Genomic DNA, 11701 nt, shown 5'->3' on the forward strand with positions numbered 1-11701 from the left:
ATAGAATTTTTAAATATAATATACAAGTATAATAGGTATAATATATTACTTATTTTTTATGCTTTAATGTAAAGCTAGGTTTAGGTTCTGGCTTTTATTTTTTATTAGAAATGATTTTTTCATTATTCACTGCTGAAACTAGAAAGAAGGTTGTAAATGTCAGATTAGTTTTCTTATGCACATAATCTGCACAATAAAGTCTAAGTAAAATTTGGAGGATGACCTTAGGCTAAAATTAAAACTCAAAATTTGCAGTTATTTGGTGTATATTTGATTATATTTTTGCAGTTTTTGATAGAACACATGACCTGCAAACAACAGGTGGGGGTTCAATTCCCAAAAAAGGCCATTAGAGATCAGGATGACATCCAACCTTAAATTGCTCTCTGCAACTGGTCATGTCTCCAATTGTCGAGGTCTCCTTGCCATTCGAGTCAGACTTGTCCAGCTAAGATTCAGCCAATGTTTGTTCTTAAAAACATGAACGGCCTGTACTTGCAGGAAGCTAAGCAGACATAGTCGATCTTCGGGAGATTGCTCGCTGTCACACATTGCGGTGAATGTTTGAAACATAAAAATTAAAAATATTACAAGTATTTTGCATGATTCTTAAATTTCTTTAACTTTCAACAGTGACGTTAGTGTAGAGCAAAAACTATAGATGAACTAAGGTGCAAAAGGTAAATGTATTGCACCCTATTGCCAATCGCTCTGCATCGAGGTTTTTGAAGTGTGGAACTGCGCTGCTTTCATTTTCATTTTCTCTTACCATTGTGATTTCACATTTTTGCTGATCCGAGTGTTTACTGTCTGACAATATCATTTGACAGAGCATGGTATTGACATTACTTCACACCAATATTAGTTTTGACAAAACTACTCTCAGAACATGTCAACGATAAAATTTAGAGTGAACCTACGCAAGCACTATTTTAGATCTCAGTGTATTTCATATCTTAATCACATTTTCACCAAGTAATATGATTTTTATGGTTTTACATTTGTATTTTATTTATGTATTTTTCAGTCAGCATCAGATTTTTATGACCATATATACAAACATTTTATTTCTGTTACTGAGACAAATACACACATATTTGAGTATTATAATAACTTGAAATATTATCATTATAACTCAAATATTACTCCTCATCTCATTGTTGTATAACAAGCTGCTTTCCATTTTAATACTGACTAATTTCTGCTGTGTGATCTTATCTATTTACACAGATACATCCTTTAATGACTGAATTTGTTGGTCAAATTCTAAATCATTTTATTTGTTTTCCAAATCAAATTCCATATCAATCTTGCATTTGTACAAGTCAAATCAAAATTACTTCAAGTTGCTACAAAGAGGATTTGTTTCAACTATTAGTTTCCAAATATTTTTATCATTTCCTAACCCTGTTACAACCTTCCACGTCGCTCTGCCAAGAAAAACTTGTATTCAGTTAATCTATGTAAAAAGCTGATCAAATGTGATAGCCAAATATTTCTGACCAGTTATTTGTATATAAAGCAAAACTAGAAAAAACAATGAATAAAAGATTATCCGTATCATTACACATGATTGTCTAAAAGAGGCAGCTTTATACATAATGACTACCAGTTTCATTCTAATTTAAAAGCCAAACTAAGATAATTCTTTGGCAGCATAAAGCGCTGGCAAGATCTGCAAATATACTGGACAAATATACAATAATACTGTTGTATAAATGAGTACACTTACATGTATTGATGTGAAGAAGGACCCGCTCCTGTTCTGTACTTGCTTATATACTGTTCTCGGTACTGCGTCACTACCACGTCACTGACTTCTCATTAGACTTCTCGTCACTACCTGTAACTGCCGTGACCTCAGACATTAGTGTAGCCACTAATGAGACCACTTTCTGAGACCACTAACTCGATTATACAACAAATTTTAGACAAATCTCCCTCAGATTTTCTCAGAAATAACAAGTTTAACTGCAGTTGCACTGATTTACAGGCCTGACCCGGTGGTGATTTTTAATTTTATTACCCAGTATTATAGGGGCTTTATCCGTAGACCTGGATATACTACTGCAAAATGTATTCATGAGTTGTTTTCTGTGTACTGATTTACATGTCAGTGATTCTAGCAATAATTACTGATGACATTGTCTTTTTTGGTCCCCAGTCCTCTCAGCATGATCCAGGCATAATGGAACGACTAAAAACATCATGGCGGGTCACCAGATGTTCCATGAGGCGACGGTGAAGTTCACTGATGACTTTGTTAACTCACTGCCTCGAAAGCTCCAGGAGTACACGAACATTATCAAATCCAATTTTAAGCTTTCTCTTCATGAGTCAGGTGAGAACTGGTATCGACTTGTGATGAGTGTTAACTTCTAATAGCTTGTGTATGTGTCGGGCAATATTGCATTCACAGTCAAGTGTTATTTTGGTTTAAAATAACACTTGACTGTGATCTGCAAGGTTTTTTGTGAGTCATAATCCACACGTCTTTTTTGTTGGCAAGCCTGAAAAGTAATCTAGATATGTATACAGTCTAACCTCTATTTACGAATGCTATAACATGAAATTTCCTAATTTGGCTTAAAATTCTAGCCAGTGTTTGGCTGTACACTCATATGGCTGTACACTCACACCCTTTTCTAATGTACAATGTTCAGAGTTTTTCTAGGCATCAGTTTTGTGAGTGGAAGTGAAGAGGCTTATAAAATTATAAAAGAGCATGAAAAATATAAACATGATCGAAAATGTATACACCGTAAGCAGTATCAGTCTATGCTTTACCTTGTTAGAGTTTTGAGAAAAAAATCTTCACATCTGCCTCTAAATTTACGCATTGCTCTATGGTAATGATAAAAACTTTTTTATTGATCATAATCTTATTAATTGAAATAAGCTGGAGACAAATTAAACAGCTTATGTCTATGAGAATACTTCTTCCAACATGGGGTGATTGTAGCATAATCACAGATCTCAGAATGAATTTAACATCATATGCCGGGGTTGGCTGTAGGCGTGTCCATGTTTTTAAAGGAAACTCACAAGCTATTCGAAGGCGGACTCTGCGACCGAATGCTTTATTTACAACCAACTCATGATTGTTAATATTGTAGAGTAGTTTTATTCTGTCTGCATTTGTAGTTTGTGGTGCTACGTAAGGTGAGCTGTTTCCTTGCTTGTTTTAAAAATCCCTTTACCATCTGTTTACTCAGAGCACGATGGCTACTCATGTTCCGGAACCATCCAAAACCTTGCCAGGTTCACTGAGGATTTTCTTCGTCATGTTTCTGAGGAAGAGAAGAAGGCTGTTAGAAAAATGGTCGCCGACGAAAATATAAAAAAAAGTCGGATGCGGTAAGAACTTCTATAGTTCACTGAATAGACGTGGTGTAAAACAGTTTTTTTTTAATGTTTGCTCTTAATATTCTGCATTAAATATTTTATTTCGTCGAAAATATGCTGTTGAAGATGTTTTAGTGTTAGTACAATATGACATAGCGACTAACTGGACGATTGAGTGACAGTTTTGTATGATTGACACCACAAACAAGTATTAGATGGTTTATGTTATGCAGCTATTGTTTGATTGGCTACTTTCTGAGCCACATTTTAGTTGAATTTAAGACTGTGTAATACATAGAATATAAAACAGCCTTAAATCAGGAATAATAACTGCATTAATATATTATCATATTTTGTCATATGGATGAAGTTTATTTTATTTATTAATAACTGGATATTCTCATATGGAAGATTTAAAACTTCTGCTATCTGTTTCCTTTTGATTGCTCTGGTTACTATTCGGGGTTGTTTTTTTGTAGATAAATGCACAATTTTCCACTTTTCTATTTTCAATGAGGTTTTATCGTTGCTTTGCTTTTATGCAGGAAGCCAGAATCATTCTTGCACTTGAGATGTCCAGCATGCGAGTTCACTTCCAAGGAAATCGCTGCCTATCGGAATCACATTCGCTTTCACAAGGCCTCGACAGATAAAAAAGACAAGTTATATTTCACCTGTGATCAATGCAAAGACAAGTAGGTGGTGGAATGCTCCCTCAGATTTTGCTATTGTCCCATATTTGAACTGGCAGAACAGACGGAATAGGTTAATATCATACAATAACAAGCGGGCCATTAGTTGCAAACTTTCAGGAAATAGTTATTTTCAAGCTTGGCTCTTGTTTCTCGGAAATGATTATTAGACAGCCTTTTGGTGTAGTGACCTCCTTTCATTCCAGCACCATTTAAATGCCTATTGTAAACAACAACAAAACATTGTTGCGTTAAGGGTGAGTATGTGGAGTTGTTCACTCATGTTTTATATATTCATCATAGAGTAATGGTTCGTGAACATTACATAATTGTCAGGCTGGGTGTTGTGCTCTCACAATCAAGTCAAGTTTTATTACTACTATCATACTTTTAAATCAATAGAATTGACTACCGATGCACAGCGAGTAGTCATGAGAATTTGGAGTTGGACTGTCATACCAATCTTTTTAGTAAGTAGTTTTCAAAGTACTGTAATTTGCAATTTTGTTAGCTCAAAAAATATTTATAGTGAGGTAATGCTTTTGTGAATCAAGTCCAATGGAGAGCTTTGTTTTGAAGTGGGGTCCAATGGAGAGCTTTGTTTTGAAGTGGGGTCCAATGGAGAGCTTTGTTTTGAAGTGGGGTCCAATGGAGAGCTTTGTTTTGAAGTGGGGTCCAATGGAGAGCTTTGTTTTGAAGTAAGAAAACTAGCTAGAGTAGTCCCTCCTACTTATCAAGGGTTGTGTTCGGCACCCACCTATGAAATGCGAATTTCCGCGATATAGAAACTTGAATTGAACCCTTGACCGCTTTCTAAACTTTCTGCAATTACTATACATGTAAATACATGTCCATATATATGAGTCATACTTGGTATAGCACATTGTATATTTGTATAGACAGTACAAAAATCTAACAGATTGACGGGAACTAGGACAAGAATAAAAAACAATATTCTTGATTCAGTTATCATGAGGATGGTAAAATGGTGGAAAAGTGTTTTTTGGCAATTTTTGGTAGATGATGGAGGAGAAATGGTCAAATTCCATTCAATAGTTAGAAAGTGATCCTGAGCTGAGCTCACTTGGCTTAAGAATAGCTCAAGCTGAGCTATTCGTAAAAGGGGGTCTTTTTTTACGCTGACATCAACCAGCTCTTGGCTAGGAGACTTTCATATCAATAGACTGTGCTCTCCACATTCATGCTATAGTGATGAGACTGGCAGTGTCTTGCTCTAGGTATTCAAAGAAAGGTCACTGCCAGTGGAGATAATGCTCCATAGTAAATAAAATAAAAGCAGTAAAAATACGCAGTAAAATATATTATACATTGTACTGACTCTTCTATTTATTCATTTCAAAACAATAAAATGACTTTTAGGAATAAATTATGATTATTAAATGAAAGTGAGAAAACTCGAATGGCCACCTTTGAAAACCTACCATATAGTGAAGCTGCAATTGAGCCACAAATGAAGCCAAAAATGCCACAAAATGCAATAATGAAGCCACAAATTAGGAAGGATTATAGTGGTTTTACAAAGTTGCTCAGTCTATAGGTAGGTAGACATAAACAGTTTTTAGTTTTTACAAGTCGAAATATGCTTTTTTGCTGGTGACACAATTATCATGAGTTCGTAATAGACAAAAAATAGAATTGGCAGATGATAGCTGGTCTCACATACATGTGCACCCAACACTGAGGCACACACCTAGTGTTAACACACATCTCATGCATTCACATACCCTTTTAACTCTGTTACACTCACCCCACATCCTGTCATGCCATTCATTAGACACACGTTAGACCGCCTGAAACACATGCCTGACCCGGACACGCCCACACTCAATGAAAAACTTGTAATTTGGAAAACTTTTTTGAGTTGCAGCTTTTTATGAGCATCATTTGCACATTTGACAGCTATTTCTATTTATAAATTTGTTCTTTACTGAGTTCAAGTATTGTCTAATATTTTTGAAGCATATTCCAGATTAGTTTGGCCAAATATAATTTGAGTCATTTGCTGTTTACAAATTGAAGGGAATCAATTAGAGAACAACTGCGCAAGCCAAATGTTCCATATCTTCACGGGTCAGCGGCGTACTATCTTTGATTCTGTTCACATCTTATAACACACGTATTTCTTTTCCTAGGGCAGGAGGCCAGGTAACTAGTTTATGCCACTAGATATGCAGTTTCTGTTTACTTGTAATGAGAGTGGATGAATTTCTAATGTGGCTATATGAATTTCTGAGCTAACAGCTAACACCGCATGTTGTTGGTTTCTTGAATGTTGTACGTGGCACTTAGCTCCTGATGTGTTCTCACTTATTCCTTGCCAATTTTCCTTTTCCTGCAAAAGCGTTCTTACAGTCATGTATTCTTGGTGTCAAAATACGACCAGAACATGGCGGTTAGCTATGTACTAACTGAAGTCTACTTGCTATTATATGACCGCGCATTATCTTATTTGAAAAGGCCATATTATGTACTTACTATATATTTATATATATAACGTGTATATATACTATATTTATGTATATACGAGGTATTATAATTAGTCATTGTTCCGCTATGAAGTTTTTGAGAAAATTCAATGCAAAGGTGTCTCTCTCTTGATGCTTATTGCTGTAGAAGCAATCTGTCACTGATCAAGAGGTATATAGTATTTCATTGTTACGTTCGTTTACCAGGAAATTCGAGACGAGGGATGTAGACATATACCTCAGGCATGTGAAATCTGTGCATGGCAAGTTGACAGCCGTCCTTTGCGAGCTTTGCGGCACGTCTTTCAAGCGAGCTGACTCCCTCGCTATCCACCAACTCACATTTCATGGGCCTGGCGTCGAAAAGCGTCATAAATGTGACAATTGTGACAAAAGGTTTTTAAGAAAGGTAGGATTGGTCATGTCTGATCGTTGTCACAATTACTGTGATATTGTGGCATTTGAACGCCCTCGAAGGTTAGCCTTTGCAATAGAGTAGTTGATTAGTAGGAAAATAATTTTACCGATTTACATGCTAGAAGTTTGCTAGTTTTGAGTTTGATATAAGCAGAGCAGTTGCAACTTGTTCCCAGCCAACTGTGGGAGTAAGTAAGAGACTTGTCTCGCATTGCATTAAGACCCTTTGACTGCTTTAGCTAGTCTGGGCGTTTTAAAATAAACAAAGGGAAATTGGCATCAAGGAGTGTCATCAAATTCTAACTGGTAAAAATGTAGCTCACTAAAGAGACAGGGAAGGGCTATTTGTTAACCTTTTGCCAGGTGTAGTGACGGGATGTTTATGTCGCCAATATTTGTTGCGATGTTGGGTCATGTTCCGGATGTCATGTTGAAGTCATGTTCCGGAAGTCATGTTGAGGTCATGTGTGAAGTCATGTTGAGGTCATGTTGAAGTCATGTTCCGGTGAAACCATCTATTAACATTTTATTGATAAGCTGAGTATTTTATGTAGAATCACCAAACTTCAAGTCATTTGAAGCATCAATTTTCTTGTAGCTGTCCAAAATGTACATGTGCGTGTTTGGCCACGACTCGAAAAACAACTACGGACTTGACCAATTACTTGATGTATAAACAGAGTCCTCTATTATTGCTAGTTTGGATATAGCTATTAAATGCTAGTGCAAGTTTGGAAATGCCTCAAGCAGTCAGTCTGTTTCTAGAGTAAAAGATCTTTTGCCTGTGGTATGTGCAGAGCATCTCAGTAGTACATTCATGCAGACAACAGTTGCATTACATTGAACTAGCAAAAGATTTGACCTTCAATGGCAAACTACATCTTTGTGTCGCAAAAAATGTTGGTTTTAGAACTCTACAAACTTGCTGAGACGATATATACTGAGACGATGATATTGTTAGAAATTATTCAAAGGAGATACATGGGAGTGTAGTATTTTATGTGCCTCAGCAATCATTCAGCTTTACCCTATATAATAACTGAGAAATCCAGCTATCACCTGTTGCATGATTGGTCTCTATATGTAAGATTCATACGAAGTTAATTCGTTAGTCAATTGCCCCTAAATAATAACGAACAATTATTTTTTAGGTTATTAAATGACAGGTTGAAACCACACGTTTTAGGGCCATGGCTAAACATGCGTGTAAATTTTAATGATGTTGATGTTAACATGATGTTTTCACCTGAACATGGTTCAAAAGGACCGGTAACATTGTGCTTATAATCTTTGCTCATCTTTCAGCTCACTTAAAAATTGTATACAGGTGATCATTTATTATTTTTTGTATATATGGGGAATAAGAATGGCCCGCATATATTTTGTGACAGGCCCATCTCCAGGAACACCAGCGCGTGCACAACAACAAGAAGGAGTTCAGCTGTGAGATTTGCTCTAGTAGGTTTAAGACTGACTCTGCCAAGCAGAAACACATGCTCTACAAACATACCAATCCCAAAGCATTTAAGTGTGACAGGTGCAAGAAGTGCTGCAGTACAAAGTATGTAGGCAAACAGAGGCGAGGATTCATCGTGTCTTAACACAGCACTTTACACGGTTGAATGTTGTTGCTGTTATTAACAGAAAACACAAAATACTTCTTGCTTTCTAATACTTTATGGAACGCAAGTGCAAAAGCTTGTGACTGATGAGAGACAGAATTTTGATGTTATTACAATGGTTAAACTGACCATTGCGATTAAAGAAATAGATACAAAGAGACAAGGAAATTTGTCAAATAAACTAAATTTAGCATATCGCCATATTTTTAAATCCAATGGAGGACTGACTCTAAATAGCAAAATGGAGGACTGACTCTAAATAGCAGAATTTCTCATTTTAATTGGTTATGTCTATTGTTCTTACGCGTCTATTTCATCATCATCGTAATGCTGTCACTTTTAACAGTGATATCTTATAACTTACTGTAAAAATTCGTATAATTTTTTAGCCTTAGCTTGAAGGAGTACATATCATTGTCTAATAATCATGACGAGCCTGTTGGTCACTTGTGATAATCGAAAAGTGCTGCAGAAATTACTTACGAAGTATTGGGTCACATGATCAGATTACGACTTGCCGATTAGACCAGGCCGAAAAAAAACTGTAAAGTAGCGAGTATCTATATTTGATACGGGGTCTTCGGTAAAACCCGAAGTGTTTGTCATAAACTAGTACTACGATAAGTTTTATATTGAGCTTTGTATTGGCCTTTCAATTCACGTGAGAACATACGTGACAAGACAATAACCAAATTTCGTGGCTACGTCATCAAATAAATAGATTCCAATCTACGGCGGCTTTTCGTTTTTGAGCTTTTAAGAGTTTGTAATCACATTTCCACATATTTGGCACCTTCAACACTGCAGAGTAAGACATGGTGAATCTTTTGATACCAACTAACTGTAATGTGGATTTTGTTGCAAGACAACCTTTAAGATGATTTGAAATTAGAGATTTTATAAAAATTCTTAATTGTTGAATTGGATTTCGATTGAATCAAAAAGTATATTGCATTGGGAGAGACTGATTTTTTAAAATATAGAAACTAGAACATTTATTTTAAAAGCCATAGCCAATATAGGTCAGTAGATTACATGCCAATTTGAGGTGATTCTATGGAGCTGTTTAGGAATCTATATGATATAAAGGTTGCTCAGACACTCATCACATATGCTTATCCTTCTATCTATATATGGGTCTTCTCATAAAACTCGCCCACAAAGTGTGACATTGAGGTCAAAATCTCAAATCACTCCTACACTAGATTTAGCATTACTTTTAGGAAGCCTAACTATTAAAATTTGGTAAACAAAACAGTTTTTTACTCTGTTGTTGGTAAATTTCGCAGTATATTGGTGTTACTACAACAGGTTAGGGACAGGTTGCTGATGTAACAGGGGACACCATATCATACCTTTAGGTGAATACATCAATTATCAAAAAAGCTCTGACAAATCTAATTACCATGTTTACAATTACTCATCAACAATGTTGTAAATACCACAAAATTTACAGACAGAAAATAAAGCGTAATAAGAGTAACGCCACATGGTATGTCCACTTGGTCATGAAAATCTACATAATATGCAGTCACCTTTATTCAAACATTTTATTAAACAAAAAGACACAAGCTTAATCATCTTTCACCTGCTTTAATACTTGGGTAATAAGGTTACAATGCCATGAGAACAGTTAACTATGGAGTGCAAACAATATAGGCTACTTTACATAAAACAATTGCCTATCTTACCCTACATATAGGTTGCCGATGTAACAGAGACACAAGGAGACACCAGTTCCCGGTTACATTAGTAATATTGCCAAATGATAACACGATGTCATTAATTTGAAGTAATGTTAATTCCAACATACAATAACAGTGATCATACATGTTTCATACATCTTTTGATTCCAGTTATTTTGGTTAATTATCCTTAATACAGGTTGCCGATGTAACAGGGACACCAGGTGACGCGTTGTCCCTTTTACATTGATACCATTGCCAATTGCAAACAATAAGCAAATAATTTGAATTAATGTTAACCTTCAGCATACATATAATGTGTTTCTATCTTTTGGTTAATATATTTACCAAATTTTTGAGATTATTACCGAAATTTCAGACTCCGATGCTTTCATGTCACACTTTTTGCAACAAAAACTGTCGGAGACACCACATAATAATGCTTTTATATCAATAAGTGTTAGTCGCTGGAAGTCGTACTTTGTGTCAATTGATGTTTGGATTGGTGCTATCTAAGTAAACACTGATCCATTATGATACTGTTTTTACTTTTTGATTATTTAAATGTGAAATATTTGATTTGTTTAATCACGCATTGTGGGCGAGTTCTATGGAAAGACCCATATACATATAGGGCGTGCGGACAAAATATCGATTAAATGTTGACAGACGAAATCTCGACAACCAGATATCAACAGCCATAATGTCGTCTCATAAAACAAGCGACGGTGATCAGAAAAACAAATTATAAAAAAAGAAAGATAAGTATAAAAGTTTTTGAATGTCGTCATTCTATCTGTTGGCAATTAGCCCATTATGTGTCGACATGTAGTTTATCGACATTTAATCCATCAACATTTCATCTGTCTTCATTTAGTCTATCGACATTTAATCCATCAACATTTCATCTGTTTTCATTTAGTCTATCGACATTTAATCCATCAACATTTCATCTGTCTTCATTTAGTCTATCGACATTTAATCCATCAACATTTCATCTGTCTTCATTTAGTCTATCGACATTTAATCCATCAACATTTCATGTCTTCATTTAGTCTATCGACATTTAATCCATCAACATTTCATGTCTTCATTTAGTCTATCGACATTTAGTCCATCAAAATTTAGTCCATCAACATTTCGTCTGTCGGCATTTTGACCCACTACCATATATAGACATCTGTTTGTGTTTTTTAGTTAAGAAGCTAACCTCTGTCTACACCTTGAGAATATTGCTTGATTTTTATGCAGAGCCGAGCCTTAAGATGTTTGTGTATTTTATGTTTAGAGCCAACCTACAATCACACATGAAGACGCATCAAAAAGACATGGTAGAAGACCCTGAGTGTGAAGCACAGGTTATCAACCAAAGAATTGCAGAACATATACAGGCAGAGGTAAGTCTGTGTGTTGTGTATTGGAACATAATCAGCACATCCTGATCTGTGTCTTGA

General features: G+C 35.5%; 1 protein-coding gene across 1 annotated transcript in view; it reads left to right on the forward strand.

Moving 5' to 3' along the window:
* LOC137390148 (uncharacterized) overlaps positions 1-11701 on the forward strand; it is a 31935-nt gene that overhangs the window by 18271 nt on the left and 1963 nt on the right. The window contains exons 2-7 of the mRNA XM_068076420.1: positions 2165-2341; positions 3216-3357; positions 3891-4040; positions 6731-6932; positions 8332-8501; positions 11536-11644. Of these exons, the coding sequence (XP_067932521.1) occupies positions 2209-2341; positions 3216-3357; positions 3891-4040; positions 6731-6932; positions 8332-8501; positions 11536-11644 (906 nt within the window). The 5' untranslated portion in view covers positions 2165-2208. The remainder of the gene's footprint in view (positions 1-2164; positions 2342-3215; positions 3358-3890; positions 4041-6730; positions 6933-8331; positions 8502-11535; positions 11645-11701) is intronic.

Source organism: Watersipora subatra, chromosome 3 (assembly GCF_963576615.1).
Source record: "Watersipora subatra chromosome 3, tzWatSuba1.1, whole genome shotgun sequence".
Lineage (NCBI taxonomy): Eukaryota > Metazoa > Bryozoa > Gymnolaemata > Cheilostomatida > Watersiporidae > Watersipora > Watersipora subatra.